We start from the raw sequence: 26,852 nt of genomic DNA, 5'->3' as shown, positions 1-26,852 counted from the left end.
TTATATTTCACTCTGAGGAGTCTCGTTGTACATAGAAAACCCCAACACTTCCTTAGAGAACATGTCAGCTGTGATCTGATGAGGAAGATTCTGATCAATAACATCACCAGCTTGTGATGAGTCAAACTCCTGAAGCTCGCTGCTCCCACCTTCTGCATTAAAGCCTAACAATGTCGTCAAATACTCTGCAAGCTCATACTCTGTCATGTGTTCACCTGGTAACAAATCACAGGAAATTTATATGGTTAAAATTTTTGTGGATTGATGAAACGCTTAAAACAAAGTTGATATGTTATGTTCATCAAAATAATGCAACAGGATTCTCTTATCAATTGTATTCTCAAGGATTCTATTTTTCATATATTTTTTTTGTTGTTGTTGTTTTGGACAAGGTTTCTATTTCAAATGATTATTTCCTTCAGCAGAAGCAGCAAAAATTAAATATCTCTGTGTAAAAATGTTTTGAAAAAAGCAAAAGAAAAATCATTCATCACTTTGTGTCCATGATGAGGGGATCTCAACTCTCTGGGAAAGATTCTTAGTAGGCAAACACTCAACAAGCCTCATGTTTGCATTCTGAAGATTTTTTCCTTCAGATTGAAATTAAAGAAATCTTTCATTTTCCTTGAGATGAGATAGGGGGATCTCAGCTCAAGAGGAAAGATTATTAAGTTAGCAAGCAAGAGGTGAAAAGAATGGATGAACCTGTTAAGGGTGAAAAGAACTCTCTGCCGTAGCTTCAAAGGGGTGAAAGATTCTATTTATCATAATATCAAACATTATACCTTTTGTTTGTAGGTAGTCAAGAAGATCGCCTCTCTCAATGGCACTGCCTTTAGGCGTTGCTATCCCAAGGACATCAAATGCCTCAACAAGTTTCTCAGGATCAAGACCAAATGCTGGACGATGGTTTGTGTACACTACAAAAACACAAGTAAAATGTTGTTTTTATTTTTTGAAAGTACAACAACAAAATAAAAAAAAAATATTATTCTTTTTTTTCTTACGGTTTGGCCTTACTATAGATATTATTCAATATGAAAGTAAATTAATTCAAGAGATTATGATAGAAAAATGCTTGGAAAGAAACTTCTCAAACAAAACCCCTTTTTCTCTGTCAGTTAAAATATATATGCACCTTGGTATTCCTTACCACTGTATATACTTGCTGAGACAGCAAAACAATAAAAATACAAAAAAATAAAAACACCATTTTATGTAATTTTCCAGTTTTACATACACTTGATGAATTCTCCCAGATCTATTGAGTCGACATATTGTCCTGTCTCTACGTATCGACTGAATTTCACCTCGTTCAACATGTCCTCAATCTGAAATATTCAGACATAAAAGTTTTTATTTCAAGAAAAGTCTGCATCACATTTTACCCAGTATAGGTCAAGCAGGATATCAGAAAATAAGCCAAACCCCTTTTTTTATATTTCCAATGCAAAAGTCCTTTGTATGAATAAAAACTTGTCCTCAATTCTTAAAAATTTACTTTATTCCAACTGTACCGGAAATAGGAAAACAGGCTATTTTTAAAAAAAAAGAAAATTTACAGAAAATTTTGGAAATATTTATTTGCATTCATTTTTGTACTCATTATTTCCCGACCTGATGTTCATATTGTACTAGACAGTATCACCCTTCCCTCATCGACAGGGTCTAATCAATAAATTTTAAAATTAATTACAGTTTTCAAGATTATAAAAATTTGTTTGTATTTTTAAAAATTTTTTTCTTAATCAAACAACACTTTAAAAAAAAAATACACTTGTACTTCAAAATTTGCTTATGCTTCCAATTCTTTCAAATGTTGGATTTCTTTCAAGTTTTGGATCTTCAATATTAAGTAGAATGTTTTTGGCTGTTTTTATATTCTATGCCCTCTTACCTCTTGCTCTGAAGGATAGAACCCCATAGCCCTCATCACAAACGGAACTTCAGATAACGGGATCTTTGTAGTTACCTCTCTTCTTCCCATATCATTCACGCCTTTACTGTAGATAGAATACATTTTTTATTAAAAGATTAATTTTTAACACAATTTGATACTTTTCCTTCTCGACAAGCTTTAACATCCTTACAGCGGGGACATGCACTACAAAGGCCTAGTGGTGCCTTCTCTGGTGTTATCTCTTGTGTTTCTCCACTGAGCCGTGAAGTCCACTCTTCTTACTGTGCCTCTATAATGTAGTTAGTGTGGACTTTGCCCTGACCCACCTGACCAGTAGACCAGAGCCAGAGACAAAAAGTGGTATACAATATAAGGTGGTATTTCTGTTGTAAATTACTAAAATTTTGTTTAACAAATACAAAAAATCCACACAATATTTCCTTGTCACAAAAGTTATCACAATTTGAAACTTATTAATTTGTCTAATACTATTCATTTTGAAAAGATTAGTTATGTACTTTTGGAGAAAAATGGTTCATAAGCACAGCAAGGCTAGTTCACTTGAATTTCTTTGCTATAGTGTTATAAAGAGTTATAGGTAGATTCTTATCCCTCTGTATTACACGTCCCTGCTTACAGTACCCTAAATAGATTGCATAATCAAAACTTCAAGAAAAGAAGCTTTTAAAATTTACAAACAAGAAGAAATAAAGAGGTTCCAATAAGCAATATGGGAGCAATTTTGGTTTTAAAAGCAATCGCTGAACCAACACAGAATCTCATTGGCTAATTGACTACTACTTTAAATCCTTTTGATTTCTCTACTAACTTAAAATAACATTTAAATGTTAAGTATTCTGTGTACTGAACAAATTTGTTTCACTTACTTTCTTATCTGAGCATAGTAGAAATAGTCTTCTAGTTCAGCGAACAGTTCACCTTCTCTACCACCTTCTAGTAGTCCGTAGAAAGGTACAAGATCTTCACCTCCAAGCCGTGATTGTGCTTCTAAAGCTCTGAAGAAAAAGGCATAACATTGTATGTAAAAATGGTAAATTCTTAGAAATATGAAAAGTATTCAATCTATTAAAACCAGAAATAGTCCGTGTTCAATGCATATTAGTGTTTATTGAGATATTCTTTTAAAATTATATTATTCAGTAAGGAACAGGACGGGACAGGACAGGACAGGACAGGACAGGACAGTTTGCATTTCTTCTGAAACTGCAACAGGTATGGGCTTACTGTTAGATAAATGTGAATGTATTTTTCTCAGGTGACATAAACTTTGGCCCTTACTTGAGATTAATCTCCCACATATGGACCGTCGAGTCTGTTCCTCCAGAGGTGAAGATATATTTTCCATCATGACTGCAGGCCATATTTGCTACCTATGCATTGGTCACCAAAAATAAAAGGACAATTGATAAATATCACATAAAGGAAAAGAGGACAAAAAAAAATGTAGATCATGTAACAAAGGCATATACTGCAGTATCGTCAGAAACCCACAAGACTCTGCTCGGTCTTTTGACTCAAACGACAGAGCAGAGGGTCATGGTTTTCCAACGATGATATTATAGATGTTAGTGCATAATCACTCTTTGACAAATGATGGATTTGCACATTCACAGCAATTGCTATAAAAACTATATACAGAAACTGCAATTAACCGAATTATATTTATCAGGTTTACCTTCACAGACCTGAGGTATCTTTTTAAAACAAAATAAAAAGTATCAAATTTCGTTGTCAGCAGATCTGAACATTTACAAATCAGAACTGCTAAACAGATGAATATTTCATATAAAACAATACCTCTGCTGGATGTGCAATTAGAGCCATTGCATTGTGTGGGTTTCCATCCAGCGGCAAAATGTGAAGTCCCACCTTGTATTTAGTGACATATACCATGTAGCGTTTGTCTCGTGCTGGATCCTTGGTCGGCAATACGCTCAGTCTGTCATACGAAAATTATAAACATTTTATACAATCTGTTATCACACTATCAGTTCAGATAATGTACTGTATTGCATATCAAAGTACAATGTATTATAGATAATTAATATTTCTAATTTAATGTATGAAATACAGTTAATGACTTCATATAAGGGAAACACAGTAATTTATTAACCAAGTGTAAACACATGAAATGTTCTCCATGGGAAGTTTAAAATTCGGCTTTCAGGTTTACTTCAGAAATGTATTCTTTAATTATGTACACGGCAAAAATTTATTTTAATTGGTATTTCATGTTCTAATACACAAAGCACTTCATCAAAAGAGGATTTCATGATACATTGGTATCTGAATGTACTAGCCCATGTCAAAGATTGTCTATATTACAGAATTTCAGATTAAATTAATTTCAGAAAATTATTCCACACACATTTCTGTAGTAAACGGCTGTAAATTTAATAAGAAAAAGAATTGCTTTATAACACTGAAGATCTTGTATGAAGAGATCTGTACAACAGAGGGTTTGATTTAGACAGGTTACAGTGTACAATGGAATCAATCTTACTTCTGTATAGGACTGCCATAGGTTGGTCCCAGTAGTGTTTTCCTGCACATTTTTGTGGTTGCATTGTAGAGCTTGAATTTAAACTGAAAATGAATGAAGAAAAAATTCATATTCACTCTGTGAAAAATTTTGAAAGCAAACAATGATTTAGCCGTTCCTGCCAAGAGAAATCACGGAGCTGATGTGATAGTGTCACCGACCTCTCGTCAAATAATATCTGATCACAGCCTTCAAAATCAAGGTGAAAGGGTGTTTCAAAGGGTCATCGGATAAAAAGGTCTAATAAACGATTCTTTTGTATAGTTATATGTATTAATATAATATTCTATGTTAAGTTTTAACCTTATTTTAACTATATTTGATCCGTGAAATGAATTTGAGGCTTTTAAATCTGATCTTAAGTAAAGAGATATCAGGTGATTCTAAATTTACCAGTTACAGGTTCACCAGACTAACTTAGTTTGCAACACAGATGTCTTCATATATATATTTATATACATATATGAAATCAGAAAAACCCTGAGATGGATGAATGAACACATGGATGCACAGAACCAATTTGTAAACAAGTAATCTGATTGGATGAAGGATAAATTTGAACAAACCTGGTCATTGGCTGTTACAATAAAATGCTCTTTTGTGATTGGTGGATACCATGCCATGCATTGTGGGACAGCACTCTGTTCTATCCTATCAGTGCTTGAGATCCGAATATCATCTTGGTCACTATTTTCAAGATCATACTCCACCTGTAGAGAAACAAAACAAAATAGAAACAGGATGAAATTTCTGTTATGGAAGTTATGAACTTTGAACCTTGTTATCACAATTAAAAGTATTTTTTTTCTTTTCAATTTTATTATGGGAAACAATATTTTATTTGAATGATTATTTTAGACCATTTAAAAAATGTATGCACAAACAGTTTCCGTTGCTATTTGCTAACGTTCCAAACTTCTCAAATAACTACCATTAATTTTCAAAAATCTAGTTATATAAACTATACAGATAAAGTTAAAACATTTTTGAAAAACTTTATGATAATTTTTTTTTTTTTATATTTATAACCAAGACGTACCAGGACTCGATCCATGCCAAGAGAAAGCAATCGAGGCTGATCAGTATCAAGATGAACTCCAAACATAATATCCTTAATAGGTTTGTAGTGAGCTCGGTATCGGCCTAAGTAGATGTAGGGCTCAGTGGCACCCCGTTGTCGCCTAAATAATGTCATTGTGAATTCTGCATCCTGTTAAAAAAAAAAGTTACAAAAATTTTGAATATTTAGTAAGAAAAATCATGAAAATTATGAATGGGTACAAACTTTCTCTCCATTTTCATCTTTTTCATAAAGTTTCCATGGGTTTTTGTTTGTTTCTAGTTAGATTCTATACAAAATGCAATTCTATAGCTTGACTTTTTCTCAGCAAAAAACTCAAATAAGGCCTTTTTAAGCACCAAATAGACCTTTTTTGATCCAATAGATTGGTAGATATGTAGTTCATTTAGCCAATGAAATTTTCATATTTTTGCCAATACAAATTTGAAATATCAAAATCTAATTTTCTTGATATAATTCAAAAATTACTTTTTAAAAAATGCATATATAAATTACTCAGAGAAAAAATGATTTATGAACAAAGGTTTAGCATGACAGATTCAGCAGATTGTCAGATTACAAAGGTAAAACTTGTGATAATGAATTGGATAGAACAACAAAATACTCTAGAGTCCAATTTTCATTTCTTCTCCTACAATTTATTGGAATAGTTTTATTCATGAAAACAGATTGGTCAAATAAATACTAAATAGCTTGCTGATATATAATTCATTTTTTGTGGGCCTTATTTTCGTTGACTCTCATGGTACTCTAAATTAATGAAATTACAAAATGTCCATGAACTGTTTAAATTAGTATAATCACATTTCATCTTTATTGTTGAACTCAAATGTCTACAAAATTGCAAATAAAAAAAAAATGAACTTTTATAAATATATGTATTCAAATTATGATTCTACTCACGGCTGTAGCAAGGAACTTGGAATCATGGGAGAAAGCTATGTGTGTAATAGCATCTCGTGCGTATCGGAAAGGTTCAGCGATTTCATCTCTCAAAGTGATGGAGTCCAATATTCTTACTGAACCATTCACAAATCCAACAGCTGAATAGAGAAAGAATATCAAATTATATCTTAATTATTTTCATTCATATGAAAATATCTTAGATTTCAATCTTGTAAACTAATTGCAAAATCAATAGTTTCTGGTACATGTGTATTTTTCTGCAGGCACCAAAACTATTGCTCTTCCTATCTCTGATTTTCAAAAACAGATGCTTGCTTTCTCAAACAGTCAAGTAATTAGTATGAAACTGAGCAAGGTTTGATAAAAATAAAATAAGTTTTTGTGCTATTTTTACTGTAAAGAACTCAGAAAATTATTCTTACAGAATCAGCAAAATCTGACCGCATCTGGTAGAAAAAATAGACTAAAATGAAAATGATTTAGATTTGAATTTGCTTTATTGTATTTGTAAAGGAACACCAACAAATATGCATTCACTCAGTTGTTAAATACAAAATTTCTCAGCCATCACAATAAGGGAGATAATTCAAACAAAAATTAAAAGTTAAAAAAGTGATATATGGCATACCACTTTAACAACTTCTCTGAATAAAACAAAGACAAAAAATGTGACTGGTTTTTGTTGATTGATTCATATACTCACCAATGTAAGCTCCTTTGGGATCATAAGAGCAGCAACGAATCAGATTTCCTTTTTCAAATGTTCTTGAGACCATGACTTGCCTACAATAAAAATCTGAAGGCTTAATTTCTTTCAAATGCAAATCAAACTTGAAAATAATTGCATGATCTCATTTTTTTTTTCTGAGAAAGATCATCAAACATGAAAAGTCCATCCAGGTTTTTTGAAAATTAGTTTACTGCTTGACTTTGATAAATATTTAGGCAATGACTGAGAACTGTAAACCGATCAATGAGATCAATAATGACAAATACATATGTTTGTCAAGCTGAGAAAAAAAAATGTAGAGAAAGTATTAAATAAAATCAAAATAAATAAGTAGGACACAATATATAACTTATTTCAAAGCTGACCGTACCGAGAATGCTTTTCCACATTAAATGGTGACCAAGATTTACTGTGTTAAATAGTTTTATAAGTAAAATGACTTGCAGATATTAAGTGACAACACAATAAGAGAGACCTCTCTTTTCCATCACATGGATTCAGATATATTAAACAGAGTTTAGATTAGTGAAGACGATATTAAATTTTAATTAATCGTTTACTACAATAGAATGTAATGTACGTAGCAGATATGTATGATGTACTTGAATCATTACAAATAAATCGCCATTCAACTTACCATAAAAACCTGCATAATGAGCACACCTATGTAATGTGCACAAATACTTTTTGGGGTTGAAAATACTGAAATATGCCTCTACTTGGATAATGTGCATATCCAAAAATTCAGTTAAAAAATATTCATCAGGTGCCAAGAAATTCATCTCAGAATGTTAAGCTTACACATTAAATATAAACTTTATTTATTTTACATCAATTGCGAAACAAGCTATGTTAAATTATACTAATCACTCTTGTTGGCCCGGATGTAAGCGCGCGAGGGGTCTTATTGTGGAAAACCCACGTGGTCGCGCAGGTGACCCCTTACCTTTTCACTTCCGTTCTGGGAATCGAACCCCGGTCGGCTAGGTGAAAGGCGAGTGCGTTACCACTGCGCCACCCGACCACCCTTACACATTAGATCAACATTATAAAGTCCAAAACTCTTCAAGACTTGTTTCCACGTCATTTGTTGACTTTTAATTACCTTCTTTTCTTTAATTATAAATACAATGGGATTGAAGAAAAAAAAATCTGTTTCTGCATTTCTTGTTGTTTGTTTTCTTTGATATCAGACACATTTCACTGTACAGTTAACCTAGACTTAATAACCTTATGTTCTATCACATACACAAAAAAAAATGTGCACATTATGTGGGGTTTTATAGTATCTGGACTGATATACAAAGCTATTAAAGAAAACAATCAAACTCTGAAATGGAAAAAAAAATTCTGTTTTCCTAATATTTTATGGTCAATCCTCAATTTAAATAAAAGACATTTAAAGCCATATCTCACAGACCAGAATTTAACTGAAAGAGGAAATGCTTTCTTATATTTTTATTAACTTAGAAGTCAATTCGATAATAGATTTTATTATCTTACTTCTTTTCGTAATCCCAAATCTTCAGAAGACCAGAGTAACTTCCAATCACAATGTATGGTCTAAAAAATAAAATATTTCAAACTCAATAAGCAACATCTTGTATCTTGCAATAAGTAAAGAATTCCTTTATTACCTCTGATTCCTTTTCAGGTTATAGATGGCCTAGTATTTCAAGGCAGTTAAGTAGCATTTATTGATAAATTCAATGAACTTATTGTCAGTTAGTTAAGTATATAAGGTATACAAAAATGACACAGTATGATATTTCTGTCCTAAAATTTTCTGTGCTTAAATTCTCCATAGAAATTTATCAGGAAAAATTATACTTGTGTGAGGTTTTTTACATATTTTTTAAATGCAATTTTAAAACTCCAGATTGTGTATATTTATAATTATGATGGTTCAGGTCCTATTTCAATATGTATTCAAGAGATCGAAAGACCATTTGATAACAAGGGAAGTAACTCACTGTCTGGGATGTGCTGTCAAGGCATGAATTGCTGCGTCATGTTCTCTGTGTATCACCTAAGTAAAAATGATAAAAAACCTATTTTCCATCTTGTTGAAATCATAAGATAAAAGTGTGGGATTCACACAACCAACTTCACTTATTTTATAAAAGCTTTCTGGGAATCATACAAATAACACTGTTCAAAGTTTGTCCTTTTTAATTAATAATACACTCAAACCTGTCTTAAAGGTCAATTCTACAAAGTCACCTGCTTCAGGTCCCAATACCAAACAGCTCATGACAATTGAACTTCTATACAAAGACTTCCTGTCTTTATAGATTATTTTTCTCTGATTCTTTGTGTGGTCCTAATTGACAATTTCACTATACTTCGTTGTTTCTCACTTTGCTATTCAAAGTTGACATAACATACAAAATGAACAGCTTATCTCATTCAAATATTGCCATGCAAACCTATTTTGATGAAAAAAAATAAGATCAAGACCATATGCATTTTAATGAAAATAACATTCAAGAAAATCATGTTTTATTCAAAATGATCTACAGAAATGAAACTTTAAATATTTTTTTCTTTTCAAATGAATAAAAAAATAAACATTGTCATACAAATTGCATATCTTGAAATTTCATTTTGAGTGAAAAAAGTAAACAAAAAAATAAAGATTTGCAAAAAAAATAATAACCACCTACACTAGAATTGTGTACAAGAACTTGAGAGAAAGTGACCTTGACCTTTCTCATTATAATTACCTTGACCTTGGTGCCATCTGCTGTGATGCTTCCAACAACTGCAATACTACTGCCAACCACAAAATCTTTGATGACAAATTTCTTGGCCTCAATGGTCGCATCAGGGGGATAGTTTGTTCCTTCTTTGGCTCTAAAAGGATTTTCATCAAATTCCAATAACTTTTTTTATTGACATTTCAATAAGTCTTAAGAAATACATAAAACATTCTCGCTCCCCGAAGCTCATTAAGACAAACAAAATTTCAGATATTCATCTTATTTCTGGTACAAAAGGCTTTATTCATGTAGTGAATCCATGATCTGTTCAAAAAATGGTCCCATATAATTTTTGCCCTTGAGAAAAATTAATAGAAATTGAATTTAAGGTATTTTTTATTCCAATTTAAAAAGAAAAAAGAAAGAAAGAATAGAGATGTATAGAAATTGTGAATATGAATACTTTATTTCATTTTGATAGCTGTTTCAAGGAATATAGATAAATCTTAATTTTTTATTCTATGTTATTATACTCACACTGCTTGGAAATCTGTACTGTATGCAAATGAGACGGATGTAATGGGTCCCAGATGGAAATCTTGATACCTTGACAAACAAAATATTAAAGGATTCTGTTAGCTAGGCTGTGGTATTGAAAACATCTGGACCATAAAGCTCAAATGTTTATTGTTTATTTTTTTTGTAAAAAATGTGGTATTTATGGAATCCAAAAATACCAATACAATGTTTGAAAATTTACAATTTTTTACCACAAAATGTAACAGCTGTAGCCAAAAAAATATTTATTCTAATGACACCATACAATTTTATCTGTCAATAGATTTTATGACATTATGCAGGTTTGTCACCATCTGTACACCGAATTCTATACAATGTACATGAATTTACCATGACAAAATCAAAATCCCAAAATTCTTTGAAATCTTATCTTCCCATATCATCATAATTGCTTGATTAATTAATTAAATAGTCACATCATCAACTGATGCAGACAGTGTACATCTATACTTGGTACATAAACGGAAACATTTAATAGTTTCTTTACTTACCAGTGTACCAGTTTTAGACTTTCGTCAAAGAATTTTACATGTCCGGCCATATCTCCAACTACTATGTACCTGTAAAAAAATGTTTTAAAAATTATACAAAAACAATTTCTGACTTTCGTTACAGAATTTAGTTACAAGATTTCTGTCTTTGTGATTCTTCCGAAGAAGTAAGAAGGTGATTGAGACAATGCTAGGTGTTGTCTGACTGACAAATGTAACTGCTCTGGTGATGTGAGTGGGTTACCTGCCTACGCATCATTGGGTGAAACCATCTGTACAAAATCTAGATATTGAATAGGTTTTAAATGGTTACCCATCCAACTGTATCTATAGCCTAATGATTTCTAGAAGTTGTAAAATCCTGGCGCTTATAGGAGACCAGGGGTGATTTAAGTGGAGGGTTTTTTTTCAAAGGGGGGGTAAAATGCATTTGCCCATTCGATTTTATAAATTATTGAATTCTCCAAAAGAGACTGGAATGTGAGTTTTAATTTCTGTGTTCTGGTTTTTCTGATCACAATTAAATGTACTATCAAATATGACAGCAGGAGCATAGCTTATAATAGCTTATAGATAATAAATAAAAATTATTTCAGAATCTTAACAAAACATGACTTTCAAACTGAAAATGTGTTTAGTTTAATTAGTTTAATTACTACATTTAATTAATATTTCAATCCATCAACAAATAAAAACATAATCTCAAAAGTATGTCAAATATTTCAAAATTTTGTCAAAATGTCATGACTACAAATACTGATAATAGGTGTTATTAAGTTTAAGGGACGACAACGGAAACAGGGGAATTTTTTATCTAATGAATAAATAACGCTCTCACTTTTCAGTCGTTTGAAGGACATTGATTCCTCTCTCCTGAAGGCGAATTATTTTCAGAGCTTTTTTGTTGGCAGAAAGCTCCATACTTTTTACTGAAAAAACACAACAAAAAACATTTTTTGTTCAAAAGTGGAATATAGCATTTCAATTATAATTTGAAATTGGATAAAGATTCTTGTTACAAAATAAACAAGATTTGAACTTTTTTAAAAACTTTTTGTCATTTTACAATTTAAAACTTTTGTCATTAATTTGCATAAATTTTAGTCCTTGGTTTAACAAACATATAATTCCATTATACATACGTTTTGTGACTGGTTTGTTATTGTCCCACACAACAAGATTTCCAATGGAGGTTCCAGAGTACACCCTGGAACTATTCCGCTGGAAGATAGATTGACTGTAGCGTCCCACAGGTTTGTTAAAATCTTGGTCTGTGAGTGGCGGAGCAAAGTACTCCATGTGTTTGTCACTCTGTAAATTGCAAAGAAATAAGACCATGATGTAAATCATATGTCACCTGCATCCTCTTTGAATCTCAAAAAAAGAAGTTGAATAATAAACAAGCTCATAACAAATGCAATAAATTTGTTGAAAAAAACTTATACAATGTAAATATTTGTTTAAGTAACACTATACAGTCTATTACTGGTAATTGTTACCCTATGAGCTAAGATCTAGTAAGTTCTCCCACTGTCCTTGTTAAAACTTTCAACACCACCCATCCAACAATGCTCCCTATCATTTATTGACTTGATTTGAAAAAATGTTTACTACAACAGATCTTTTTTTCAATAGTTTGATGAGTCAGATATCTTATGAAACCAGAATATATTTTTCCAGAAGGCAAAATATCAAAAAGGTAGGTTTATTACAAGATAACTTTATTTATCGGTATTTCAGTTATAGATAAATACACTGTAGATTTATCACCAAACCTGGGCTTATTGTCAGATAAATAAGTTTACATAAAGATTATGAGGATAAGAATAAGAAATAATTGATAAGATAAGAAAAATAATTTATTTCTGTGGAATACAATAGTTTTTGCTACACGCGTCATCCAATTATATTCATAAATGACATGAATTGTAACATTTAAAACTGGAAAATATTTAAATTGATGATGTTTCAAAAAAAGCTAAAACTTGGTTTTGATTTGCGAATGTGACATTGTTTAAATTGACCTAAATATATATGATGGATATTATCAATGAATCAAAAGATACTTGTACATTTTCCTTTCACTTTTTCAAACGACTCAATGTAAATTATCTTAAATTTCATTTGTTGATAAAATGCCATCTTTTCAATATTGTTTTTAAGTTTGTATTATGATTCTGTTGACATGACAGCATCCTTTGTTGTTGTTGACAATATTTTATTTACTTGTGTACTGATCAAGTATTGTTTCTTGTTTTAGTTCTGTGAAATTCTCATGATACAACCCACTCACCCAGTGGAAGAAAACAACTTGTGAGTCACTGTTTGTCACAAGGTAATGGATGTCCTCTTCATTAAATTTTATAAAATTCTGTACACCATAATTTGGACTCAGTTCAGCTGTGCACATGGGATTCTCCCCATCAACTGTCCAGTCCCAGATAGCCAAGATCTGTAAGGACAGAAAAAAAAACATGCATCATTTATCCCACAGAAAAATCATAATAGACTCTTTAGAAATAACCAGACTAGAAGGCACTCTCCTTGAAATTCCAAGGGTTACGATCTATCTCAATCTCTTTGTCCTCTAATTCCAACTAATATTAATAATCATGACCCCTGGGATTTAAAGGAACGAAGGACATAAATCTTACCTGCTTCTTTGCAGAACTAAGTGTTGCTAGGTAACGAGCATCAGGGGTCATTGCCATTGCAACAACACCACCTTCCTGGTCATCATCGAAAATTGTTTGTACAGGTACCCTGTGTAAATTAAAAAATCATATACAAATATTCTAATTCAAATAAAAAATGGAATGAAATTAAAAGGAACCATAATCATGAACATAAAATATCACTGAAATTGACATCATAAGAAGTATTTACCCTATACATGTGTAGTTTCATTAAGGTTCCAGGTCTGTTATACTGACCCCGTGACCCAGGTCTGCTATACTGACCCTGTGACCCAGGTTTGTTACACTGACCCTGTGACCAAGGTCTGCTATACTGACCCTGTGGCCAAGGTCTGCTATACTGACCCCGTGACCCAGGTTTGTTTTACTGACTCAGTGACCCAGGTATGTTATACTGACCCTGTGACCAAGATTGTTTTACTGACCCCGTGACCCAGGTTTGTTTTACTGACTCAGTGACCCAGGTATGTTATACTGACCCTGTGACCCAGATTGTTTTACTGACCCTATGACCCAAGTATGTTATACTGACCCTGTGTCCCAGGTATGTTATACTGACCCTGTGTCCCAGGTATGTTATACTGACCCTGTGTCTCAGGTTTGTTATACTGACCCTGTGACTCAGGTTTGTTATACTGACCCTGTGTAAGTGTCCCAGATGATGACCATACTGTCCCTGCCTTTGTCTCCAGTTGCCAGCCAACGCTTATCCTCGCTAATGCATGTACATGTCAAAGGATTTGCCTGAATCGAAAATAAGATTATCAATTAGTTTGCATAAGAAAATTTTGTTATATATACTAAATATCATACTATATAACATTTCTTAGTAATTCTCTCACATAGATTAACATAACTTTACTATACATGTAAGCTACAACGCAATGAGACTCACATGACCCTGTAGAATATGTTGACGGTTAGCCTCGTAGTCATATAAAACACCAACATGTGCACAGGCATACATGATCAGCTTCCTGTTATTGTCAGTGAGGTTCTTCACTGGAATATTCCTGTTCAGTCCAAATGACCACACAACATTCTGAAAGACACACACAGAAAAAAGTTAATTTGATTTAATAAATCTTGACTGCAAACTTTGCAGCAGATAATGTTGAGACAAACTATTTGTAGTTACCATTCACTCAATTCAATTTTACATTTAACTTTCATTGATCAAGTATAGGTGACAATTTTAGCACTACATTTAGCCTGCAAAATCTGGCAATAAACACTTATTTATATTTCATTCATGCCTGATGTAACCTCCTGAAACCAACTACAAAATACTATTCTAAATTGTGTATAGAAGTTATTAAAAGTATTCTATTATAAAACCATAAATATATACCAGTGCTGTATTTGACATTGTGCCTTCAATCTGTGAAGGTTCCCTCTCAACAACTGGAATTTTCGGAGCATCTGGAATCACATTTGTTTCAGGAGGTGGTTCCTGTTGTGTGCTCATTGTGCCCATGGTTTCAGTTGGTGGCGGAGGAGACAGTGTTTTTTCACGGGTAACAGTGCGTGGACTTTGGACAGTTGCCTCCGTTGGACCAGCTGTTTCACTTTGTTGTTGAGATATTTCTGTCTGTGTGGGCTCTTTTGGAGCCTCAGTGGGTGGGGCCTCTGTGGGGGGCTCAGTGGGTGGGGCCTCTGTGGGAGCTTCAGAGGTTGGTGCCTCTTGGGGAGCCTCAGTGGTTGGGGCCTCTGTAGGAACCTCAGTAGGTGCTTGTTCACTTACTTCACTTGGTTTTGGTTGTTCTACATCCATTGATGTATCTGTTGTGAATACTGGTACCAAATTCTCTCCTTCTTGCACTGTTTCTTGTGTATTATCCTCTTCTTTCTCTGCTGGGTCAGTTTTAGCTTCACCCTCTACCGATACTTCTTGTTGTTGCTGTGCCTCCTCCCCAGGCCCTTCTGTAGTGTCTGGCGCTGTGGGTTCTGCTGGTGGTGCTGAAGTACTTTCTTGCTGTCCGTCTTCCTTACTTTCGCCTTCTGGGGCACCTCCAGCATTTTCATTTACATCTTGAGGTGTTTCCTCAGTTGTATCAGCTTGTTCAGTCGGTGCTCCAGTATTATCTTTCTCTGTGTCTTCATCCTTTTGGGCTTCTACTTTAGTTTCAGTTTCTACTTGTTCTTGCGTTTCGCCCTCTCCCTCCTTCACTGGCTCTGCAACAACATCATCTTGTTTTTGTTCTTCTTCTTGTGTTACAGGAGCACTTTGACCCTCCTCGTCAGCCATATTTGTTTCCGCTAAAACACAGATGAATAAGGACTCTAGATTGTCTCTATATACACCTATATCCCTTTAAATTCCTCAAAATAACCATAGGAAGACTTTCAGTAACACATTTTCCACCATGTTTGTCCCTAGCAACACTGTTTACATGCTTTGGGCATGCGCGACTGCCATTAATGGATATATATATGTCGCAAAGAAAATTATTCATCGAGAATTTGGGACTATATAGTAACTCTTAAAATAATTGTCCAATTATATATACATCTTGTAGTATCGACAATATTTGATCAGTCAATCTAAAAATGATACTTTATAACATAATCTACGACTTTCAGAAATAGTTCAAATTCCAAGATGGCGGGAAACTTGACAGCCGACTTTGTGGAGTTCTTATCAACACACCAGGAAGAAATAACAACTTACGTTGTATATCCATATTTGATCTTAGCGGTAGTGGTATATCTAGTCTTCGGAAGTATACGAAGCTTCAATTATAGAACAATACCTGCATCTGTACATCAAAAAATCCTTTTGATCACCGCTCACCCAGATGACGAATGCATGTTTTTGGCTCCGGTTGTGTTGTCTCTTGTTCGGGAAGGACATTTGGTCAGCATATTGTGTCTTACAACAGGTATATATAATAATTTCGTCTACACATTATCGGTTCGTAATAAGGTCAGTTATTAATCTGAAGTATTAGACCTCACTATTATGACCAATGTTGTGTGGGCGTGTCCTCATAGGATATATCCATGTTTGGAGCTGATCTGACACGATACAGACCATACTACCCCAGGTTATGGTTCGAATCCTTCTGACGTTGGATTTAATTTCCCATGTAACATCAATAGCCTTACCTTCTCTAGCTGAAACTCTCCCGCATATTCCATGCATCCATGCAGTAGTTTTTTCTCCTACTAGTATTGAAAGGGAGGAAATGGCGGGGGGGGGGGGGCTATATTGGCTTATCGATCGTTTGTGTTCCGATATTAATGCTATAAATCTCTACAGATCTTAAGAATATAAAATGAATCTTCATTTTCATTTTTTATCATTTTATATTTCATTTCATTACAGTGCAATAAAACACAACTTGTTGGAGATCTTATACTCGACTGGAGTTCCCTCCCTTCTTTTAACGCATATACATTGCAGATTTTTTTTCTGATGAATATATAAATATACACAAATGATTAAATCATAAATATGATACTTCACACAGAAAGTATGAAAAAATGAAAATTATATTGCATTTTGCATATTATTTATCAACTTATTCATATAACTAGTCCATAACATTTTGGATATTTGAGTCCAAGATTCATGATGTGAGACTCACTCCATTTTTGAGGAATGTTTCGATAGTTTCCTATTTATAGGATAGAAATCTATCTTATCTTTTATTGATCAATATTTTAGAAATGGTGTTCAGAACTTTCCAGGAAAAAGTCATGCAAGATTTACTGAGTTCTTCTTGGTATCTATTAATATGAGAAACATCAATATCTGACAGTTCTTTATCATAACGTTTATATATATATATATAGATACATTTATATATATATATATATACTTTTTTAGTTCATTATTTGTTAATAATCTGAATATCAGTTTGAAATAATTGAAAATAGTCCTATATTGAAATGATATTGAAGATGCAGGGCTCTCACACACCATTTTGGGACTGGGACCGAGGGCCCTTAGAATTTGGAAAAATAGTGGTATTTTCCTTAGCATTGGGAAAACTTGGGGTCTAAATTGGGAAAAAAGATACTATTTTGCATTGGGAATGGGGCCGAATATCGGCCCCAAATCTGGGAGATCGAGAGCCCTGAGATGAAAATTAATTCATTCAATGGATGATATTTACAACTGCATCATCACAATTTTACTTGGAAAACAGATAGAGAATCTTGAGTTGAAAAAAGTATTTCTGCAAATAATATGAACCATGTTGTAGTCTGTATATTGTTGTTTGTTTGTTTCCTTCTTTGTACTATTTGAACCATAACCAAATATTTACAAAAGTAAAACATGATATATATATATATATAAGGTCTCAGTTATTGTGTTGCAGGAAATTACTATGGATTGGGTGAACGCCGTAAAGGGGAACTTTTACGAAGCTGTGAACTGTTGGGAGTTGGTAGACAGCAGGTCAAAATAGAGGACAACAGGTTAGTTAAACCTACAATGACATACATTATAGACTATATCAACATTACACAAAGAATGGGGTGGTCTGGGTGGTGCAGTGGTAACACACTCGCCTTTCACCTAGCCGTCTGGGGTTCGATTCCCGGAATTGATGTGAAAAGGTATGGGGTCACCTGCCCGACCACGTGGGTTTTCCCTGGGCACTCCGGTTTCCTCCCACACTAAGATCCCTTGTGCATTTCCATCTGAGCCAGCAAGAGTGATTAATATAAGTTGGAAAAACTTGGTTCGTAATTGTTGTAAAATAAATAAAGTTTATTATAATACAAAGAGCTTCAGGAAAAGAAAAAATATCAGCAATGTATACAATATGATTTCCTATTTCAGTATTATCAGTAGCTTCCAGTCCAATATCTTATCTGCTGAGATACAATAGCTGGGCCCAGCATGATAATTATATGGTAAAGTGAACTTAACACTTTATACCTTCGTTGATTTTCCAAGTCTTAATCATGAAAAATTCCCATAATACACTTTATTTTTATATAAAGTTCTAAATTAACTTAAATATTTTTCAGCTGATGGACAACAAGTTACATTACAAGAAAAATATTTGTTTGCAAAATGATCTTAACAATGCACTATAGTTTTGATGAAACCTAAATGTATTGTTTATTAGATTATTTCTCTGAAGTGCAATTTTTGTGTAAATTTTCAAAATTGTTTGGAAATTTGTTAAATTTAATTTTAATGATAATTTCTGTTTTTTTTTTTTTTTTTTTTAATTGAAATACTGAAATTTCTCATTCACACGACTTAAGTTTATTTCTTTCATATAAAACAATGTTATTATGTCCTCTTTTAAAAATAACCTAGAAGAATCATGGCTACCATCACCCAGATCACAGCTGTAGACATGTTAGTAAGATCGTGGTTTTATGTTGTGACATCACCGAGATCACAGCTGTAGACATGTTAGTAAGATCGTGGTTTTATGTTGTGACATCATGGAGATCACAGCTGTAGACATGTTAGTAAGATCGTGGTTTTATGTTGTGACATCACCGAGATCACAGCTGTAGACATGTTAGTAAGATCGTGGTTTTATGTTGTGACATCATGGAGATCACAGCTGTATACATGTTAGTAAGATCGTGGTTTTATGTTGTGACATCACAGAGATCACAGCTGTAGACATGTTAGTAAGATCGTGGTTTTATGTTGTGACATCACCAAGATCACAGCTGTTTACATGTTAGTAAGATCGTGGTTTTATGTTGTGACATCACCGAGATCACAGCTGTAGACATGTTAGTAAGTTCATGGTTTTATGTTGTGACATCACCGAGATCACAGCTGTATACATGTTAGTAAGATCGTGGTTTTATGTTGTGACATCACCGAGATCACAGCTGTATACATGTTAGTAAGATCGTGGTTTTATGTTACGACATCACTGAGATCACAGCTGTAGACATGTTAGTAAGATCGTGGTTTTATGTTGTGACATCACCGAGATCACAGCTGTTTACATGTTAGTAAGATCGTGGTTTTATGTTGTGACATCACCGAGATCACAGCTGTTTACATGTTAGTAAGATCGTGGTTTTATGTTGTGACATCACCGAGATCACAGCTGTATACATGTTAGTAAGATCGTGGTTTTATGTTACGACATCACTGAGATCACAGCTGTAGACATGTTAGTAAGATCGTGGTTTTATGTTGTGACATCACCGAGATCACAGCTGTTTACATGTTAGTAAGATCGTGGTTTTATGTTGTGACATCACCGAGATCACAGCTGTTTACATGTTAGTAAGTTCATTTTGACTCATCAGTATTTAGATTGACACTACCATTACTAATGCTAGGAAATGGTTAAAAATCCATAACCAACTATCATCTAAAATCTTCAGTTTTTTTGTAACTGTTTAATATCTCAATTACTTCAAATTTACATCAGAATGAATATCATTGTCAATTAACACTGTTAGTATTCATACAGTGTAATATGTATTTTGTTTTTGCTAAAACGCAACAAAAATATGAAGGTACTGCTGGTCAGTGATGAAAAATAACAATCTTATCGTCACATCAGGTAAAAAAGCTAGTTAAACAACCAGCAGCAATGATTTTTTTCTTTATTTACATCTTCATACTGTATACAAATGTATGTATGTCTTACCAGATAAAAGATATTTTCAAGTTAATGATCTGAGCCCAGACAGAATATGGCTAACATTCTGGTCGTAGAAATTTGACTCAACTTATGTACATAATACCCACATTAGGTAATGAGGCACATATTTACAATATAAATGTAACGTATCAATAATCAATTAATTAGTCTTAAAATTAATTATGATATAATTGTAGTGTAAATTAAGACGTCCTTTGACTTTAGATTTACTTGTCAATGTCTGGAGAAACACAAATTTGATACAAATACAAGTGTAAGAAGTAAGACAGATCACATTTCGTTATTGTATTTTGCAAAATCATTTGTACTGAAAATTGAACTATGATTATGAAAAAAAAATCATTTGTTAGCCTGTCAAACAAGTATACACAATGCACAGAGGTGTATAAGTAAGTTGATGATTTTGTAGTGAATAATTTAGAAATTTTATGTCATTTTTAAGCCTTTATCCTGATGATCCCTCCGTATCTTGGGATGAAGAAGTTGTGAGTGACAGAATACGCTCCACCATCTACAAAATACAGCCAAATGCTGTAAGTATATCACATCAGATTTATGGTACTGTAAACTAGCATAACTTGGATGAGATCTTATTTTAGTGGCAATCTTAATTGAGTGGCAATCATATTTTATTGGTAATTTTACTGTATCAGTAATTTTAATTTATTGGTAAACTTATTTCAGTGGAAATCTTACTTTATCAATAATCATAATTTAGTGGTAATCATATTTAAGTGGTAATCTTACTTAAGCAGTAATCTTTATTGAGTGGTAATCTTAATTTAATGAAAAATGAAAGGGCACAGCTTTAATGTAACTATTTACAATTAAACTACAAAATTGAATGTAGAATGAAAATATTAGGACAATCAAAGCTGTGAAGAATAACAATTTCCTAGAACTGAATCTAGAATCATTCTCAATAGTTTCTATGATAACAATACATGTGATCTGACTGCAGTATACTGATAATCATTCCTGGAGCATTTGATAATGTAAGTTATGTAGGTATATGAAACAAGTAAGGTCAGTGGGTAGAGCATTGGGCTCTCAGTAAGGGAACTATTTGTATTTCTCAGGAAACTGAAAACATGATTTGTCCTGTGATGTGTTTGTGTCATTGGACAAGACACTTTACACCATTTTCTTCGGGTAGCATGCAAGTCATGTGATGGGCCTTCCTTATGTTGTTCAGTGTCATAGCCACCTGCTACAAGAAGTCCCTGCCTCCAGTTGACCATGGTTGTTGGCAAGATGATAATCTATTAAACAAACAAAAAAAGACATATTGCAAAAATTTCTTGTCTTATTTTTACCAAACCAATCATACGATCATATCTGGAGATCTGATAACCAGATATACGAGCTCTAACTGATTTCTTTAATACACCTACATGTTTGTTAACAGGTTATCACATTTGACTCCAGTGGAGTTAGTGGCCACAGTAACCATAAAGCTGTTTATTCTGCTCTCCTGTAAGTATTGGTCTACATCTGTAGTTGCTGGCTAAAAGATTTATCTCCCTTTACAATGTAATACGATTGGTTCATTTATAGAGCTGAATAGTGAGTCATTGTACCTGATTGTAAGTTAATGAGACATATCAAATGCAATTATACTATATCAATGTACAATAGATATCATTAGAAACAAACTTTGAATGAAATGAAATTAAAAAAAAAAAAAATTAAGCAAAACTGACCTATTAGAAACCAAAATATTTTAATGTGACTTAGGGTATTTTTTTTTTTTCTAACTAACAGCAATGTCAGATTTCATGAAACCTATGCATTTTTAGCCCGCCATCTGTTGAGGGTGGGCTATTCAAATCGCTCTGCATCCATGGTCTGTCCATCCATTAACAATTTTTGTTATTGCTATTTCTTGAGAAGTTCTCGATGGATCTTTCTTAAATTGCGTATGTAGATTTCCCTTGGTCCCTAGTTGTGCCATTTGATTTTGGTTATGATAAAACAAAAATGGCTTCCAGGCAGCCATCTTGTACTTTAACTTTGAAAGTTTGTTATTGCTATTTCTTGAGAACTACTGTATAAAGATCAAACAATGGTGGGCGACAAGAACCCTCTGGGATCTCTTGTTAAACTTCCCCTATTAACCCTGTACTTTTATTATTCATATTGAGGTCATCTACATCAGCACTAAATGTTTAAAGTTTAAAACTTTCGAAAACAGCTGTTTGTTTGTTAGGATTTTTGGTTTTTAAGTTTCCTGATGGTGACAGCTTGTTTTAGGTTTTGAATTACAGAATTCACAAATCTATATTAATATAAATATAAATATAAGCAGATTCTAAGATAAAGTGAAAATTATTGATTGTTTCAGGAGCCTGTGTAACCAAGGGATTATGCCACAATGTACGTATTGTTACTTATCAATTAATTGATTTCTCTTTTAGATATGTCATTGTGGTAACTCTAAATCATCAAGCATGACAGTAAACATCAAACTACTAGTTGTTGGTGACATTTAGAGATTGCAAAATAATCATATGCTTTCCTTAAATTTAATTGATTTTAGCTGGTGAAGTATATATATATAGAGAGAGAGAGAGAGAGAGGGAGAGAGAGAGAGAGAATTAATCACTTAACATGACAAACAAATATATCACTAACATTTTCAGGCCTCACGGCCATCTTCAGGTGATTACATTGCATGTACACTGTCCAAGTTTATTTAGCTGAAGTCAACCTACACGTGATGATCGGAGATGTTGAAAGAGGTGTTAATGGATATGGTTGTAAAAATGTGCATTTTCTAATTTTTCAGATTCTAGAGTATTCTGTCTGAACAGTGTAAACATCCTCCGCAAGTATGTCTCCATCCTGGATCTGCCGTTGTCCTATGTTATGTCACGAAACATCTACATCTCCTCACCATTAGCTGTCTTTAAGTCTTGGGTAAGGTTTCACTTGTATAACTTAACAGATAATAAATTGTGAGATTTAAAAAAAAGAATGATAAATGGGAAAATTCTTTACAAACTGCCAAATCTTGTTGTTTTGGTCTTTATTTTTACTAAGAGTGTATAAAAAGATTGGTTGTGATGTTGGAGTGTTCGAGAGAAGGGGGTTGATTTGGAAAATTTTGCATAATACGCGTATGCATTGGTGTGTTTGGGCGCATTCAGCATTAACTTTTCAAAGCAACTCCATCTGAGTTACAAAGCAGCCTAGAGTCAAGTTAATGAGTCATTTGCATGGTAACGTGACAGACTATCATGTTTGTGCTAATATATAACCTTGACCCTTGACATTCATGGTCATTAAATCAAATATGAATAGTTTAATAATTTAATTTCAATAATTAGGAAATCTAGAGCAGTTCTAATAGACAAGTAAAATACAAAACAGGAAAAGTTTAAAGTTTGAGATAAACATGGCTGACCTTCATCAGTAAACCAAATGATATTTGTGGTATGTAGGTACATTTGCTAACGCCAACGCCAACGCCGATGCTGGATGCTGACTCACCGCCCTCTTTGAGAGGCAAGCTGAAAAACACATCTTATGAGCATAAAGGACGTCAAAAGTCTCCTAAAGCCTTCAGTGAACTATCATCATCTTAAGGGTCAAACATCAAAATAAGAGGATATTTTACTGGAGACTCTAGGAGACTTTTGACGTTGGCATTGGCATTGATAGGCTCGTATAGAAGTGTACAAGGGTACTAATATTTGGTAGGGGGGTTGTTGTGGGAGTTTACTATTGCTTCATGGAGTTCGAATGAGTAATTTCTTGGAAAAAAGTCTGTCGCTGAGTGCTAGTTTACAGTTTAGCTGTAAACAATGTGAGGCAAGCTTTTGTACTGTTCGCAGTACTCTTGTTTGATAAAATTTTCACATTTGGATGATCTTTGATAAGAATATTGATAGTTCTCGCATTTTCTTGTTGATATTGATTTTTATTGCAGAGAGCAATGTTCGCACACAGAAGTCAGCTGACTTGGTTCCGCATCCTTTATCTCATCTTCTCTCGTTACATGCTGATCAACACCCTCACTGAAGTCTGTCACCATGGCGATTGTTAAGGGAGACAACTCCTCTGTGAAATAAGTACATGTATCAAAGAAAACTCAATTTTATACAGATTTACTGTTTCTATTTTAGAATATAAATTTATCAGTTTTTTTTTTTGTAAGCATACATATAAAACTGTATTTTCATTTTTTTTAAATTTGTTTGTGGTGCAGTAGGCGGAGGGTTAAATGATACAAGATTGATTTTACAGATACTAGATTTACCAACAGAAATTTTGAGGAAATGTTTGTACTTTGGACTAAAAGTAATAGCACCTATAAGTTTATATAACAGGTACATATTTTTGTTATTATGATTAATAATCACAATTGCTCTGTTTTTTGTTTTGTTTTTTTTTTATCATTCAATTTATTTTGTTGCTGATATAACATCTAGGAAACAGAATCTAGATTTTTTTTTAATTCCAGCTTGTATTTTTATTTTAGTTTGTGAGAAGTTTGTTTTGAACAGTTTTTAATATAAATAACAAATCAATCTGTAAGTCAGTTCTTGCTTGTGAGTGGGTTTTTTTGATGATACATATCACATCATATACAATTAATAATCATGACTTTCCAATATAAACGCCTGTTTACCTAGACCATCTGTCTAAAGTGAAGAACAGCATGTGGTGTTTTCTGTGATAAAATTCAAACATCGTTTAAAAATATTGATTTGTGGATTTTTTCAAGGTCAATTCCAAGTTTTGATATTACAATGAACTTTATCCTTTGATAAACCACCAGGAAGAAAATTAAATCCTTAAAAAAAGTTGAAGTTTCTTTGGAATTTTGTGGGAATTTCTTGTTGAACGTCTGTAAAGGGACAAAATTTAAACATAACTTAATGATTGTACAGGAAACAGATTGGCTGGAATGTGACTTTAATTTTTTGAGTATACTTTCATTGTATTTTGTATTGTATCTGTGACTTTGAAAAAAATACTCATCAGTTGTGATGGAAATTCATTTTAATGGCAGCTTTGCATTGTAGTGCTTCATCACTTGAATGTAAGATGCGTGTAGCATGCACTAATCTTCCAAAGGGCACAAACCATATGCCAGAATCGTTCAAAATGCGAAAACACACTACATGATAATGTTATGATTGTACATGCAGCAGAGAAAAGGAGATAAGGGTTTAATATTTGTATCTACATAATGATATATAAATCATGGGAGAGATATTGTTTGTTAACGTCTACACACATACTGTATGTGTTACTATTACTAGGGGAGGTAATTTACCAATATATCCCTGTCAGGTGGATGCATTTTGTTCTGTGGTGGTGAGTTATTTTATTATCTATATATCTCTATATATATATAAAAATGATATAATATACATTTTAGGACATTTTTATCAATGCAGACATGTAACAACTGTTTTGTTAATATTATATAGCGTTTTTTTTTTTAGAGAAAGTTTCCTCGAGCTTTTGGAAGCTTTATAGAATGGCTGGTACGTGTAGTATTCTTTAGGGATTTGATTCTCCTTATCTGTTTTTGTTTTAGTTTTGAAATTTTTTTACTTGAAGTTCAAATGTCATTGATTTGTATTAGTTTGATATGAAACATCCGAGTTTGCTGGACTTCAGAATAATTATTGTATTTGAAAATTGATTTTTTATATACTGTACAATCAAATTGTGTGAATGATGAATATTTGGTATTTATTTTCTTTGTAAGATTGATAAAGCCTTCCTTGAATATGCCAAAATTTTTACTGATAAACTTATTCCAGTCTTTTTGTTATGTTTTCCGTTTCACTTGTGTATACCATTTCTTTTTGTCTGCGGGAGCCTCTCTAATATGCACCCCAAAATTGCTAAATCTGGATGTTTCGTAAATATTGCATTCACGTAATGTAGTTACTGAATTAAAACATTGGACATCACAACTTATATAGGCAACATTGGTCTTGTGCAGTAAAACACAGCACAAGTTACCAGCAGAATTCACAATTGCCTGGTCAGCTGGCCTACATATTGATAACCTCAGATCCAGGTGGATGTCTCACTGCTCCCTACCCTTGGCTGTGTCTTTTTCTTTGAGAGCTGAGAAATGGACCAGTCTGTGGTGTTGTGGTTGTGTTCTTGTTAAGGCTCTTTACCCTAATTGTGATGTCATGCGAATGGCCTCTTGTACATTTTATTTTACAAAGATTGCAGGTGTTTAGTTGTTAAGACTACTGTGGAATATTTACATGTGAATAAATTCTATTTTACATAAACTCTTCTTCAAATGGATTCACCATATATCAAGTGAAGGCAGAACCACACAAAAGTCCTGCAAATACTCTTTGAACCAAAGATATTGTCGTCAGTTATTATTTTGATAACATTGATATGGGGTTTTTTTTTGTTGCAATTCAGAGTAATAAATAAACAATTTTAAAAAACGACCCCAAACATATTGAATCTGAGCTTCTTTTTTTTTTGTGATGTTTTGGTTCGCTTGGCTTGTCATGATCACAATTTGTCCATATATAATGAAAAGTTTACACCATGTTGCAAATATCAGAAAAACATTTTCAAAACAGTAATGTGAAATTGAT

General features: G+C 33.0%; 2 protein-coding genes across 2 annotated transcripts; one reads left to right on the top strand and one right to left on the bottom strand.

The window, feature by feature from the left end:
• On the bottom strand, window positions 1-16,414 carry LOC132565378 (cilia- and flagella-associated protein 251-like). The gene is made up of 25 exons (XM_060230014.1): window positions 16,402-16,414; window positions 15,000-15,907; window positions 14,544-14,690; window positions 14,289-14,392; window positions 13,607-13,715; window positions 13,246-13,404; window positions 12,095-12,263; window positions 11,791-11,881; window positions 10,953-11,021; window positions 10,420-10,488; window positions 9,907-10,036; window positions 9,154-9,209; window positions 8,684-8,743; window positions 7,154-7,233; window positions 6,448-6,587; window positions 5,503-5,673; window positions 5,030-5,173; window positions 4,425-4,507; window positions 3,719-3,860; window positions 3,200-3,291; window positions 2,788-2,916; window positions 1,898-2,003; window positions 1,241-1,331; window positions 786-920; window positions 1-215 (listed from the first exon to the last, which is right to left on the bottom strand). Exons 2-25 carry the CDS (start codon window positions 15,894-15,896, stop codon window positions 1-3), a joined length of 3,588 nt encoding a protein of 1,195 aa, XP_060085997.1. The 5' UTR covers window positions 15,897-15,907; window positions 16,402-16,414.
• Window positions 16,251-26,852, top strand: LOC132565370 (N-acetylglucosaminyl-phosphatidylinositol de-N-acetylase-like). Its single transcript, XM_060230008.1, has 7 exons — window positions 16,251-16,530; window positions 17,977-18,076; window positions 20,702-20,792; window positions 21,668-21,735; window positions 22,604-22,635; window positions 23,048-23,178; window positions 24,191-26,852. Exons 1-7 carry the CDS (start codon window positions 16,251-16,253, stop codon window positions 24,305-24,307), a joined length of 819 nt encoding a protein of 272 aa, XP_060085991.1. The 3' UTR covers window positions 24,308-26,852.

Source organism: Ylistrum balloti, unplaced genomic scaffold (assembly GCF_031769215.1).
Source record: "Ylistrum balloti isolate Yb309-2 unplaced genomic scaffold, AGI_CSIRO_Ybal_v1 Utg369720, whole genome shotgun sequence".
NCBI lineage: Eukaryota > Metazoa > Mollusca > Bivalvia > Pectinida > Pectinidae > Ylistrum > Ylistrum balloti.
This window is presented reverse-complemented; position numbering and strand designations above follow the sequence as displayed.

Coding starts and splice junctions, on each gene's coding strand:
- LOC132565378 (XM_060230014.1), bottom strand. CDS start 15,896: ATGGCTGACGAGGAGGGTCAAAGTGCTCCTGTAACACAAGAAGAAGAA. Junction 8,744..9,153: donor TTGACAGCACATCCCAGACA/GTGAGTTACTTC, acceptor TTTATTTTTTAG/ACCATACATTGTGATTGGAA. Junction 3,861..4,424: donor TATGGCAGTCCTATACAGAA/GTAAGATTGATT, acceptor TTCGTATGACAG/ACTGAGCGTATTGCCGACCA.
- LOC132565370 (XM_060230008.1), top strand. CDS start 16,251: ATGGCGGGAAACTTGACAGCCGACTTTGTGGAGTTCTTATCAACACAC. Junction 20,793..21,667: donor ACAAAATACAGCCAAATGCT/GTAAGTATATCA, acceptor GTTTGTTAACAG/GTTATCACATTTGACTCCAG. Junction 21,736..22,603: donor GCTGTTTATTCTGCTCTCCT/GTAAGTATTGGT, acceptor TGATTGTTTCAG/GAGCCTGTGTAACCAAGGGA.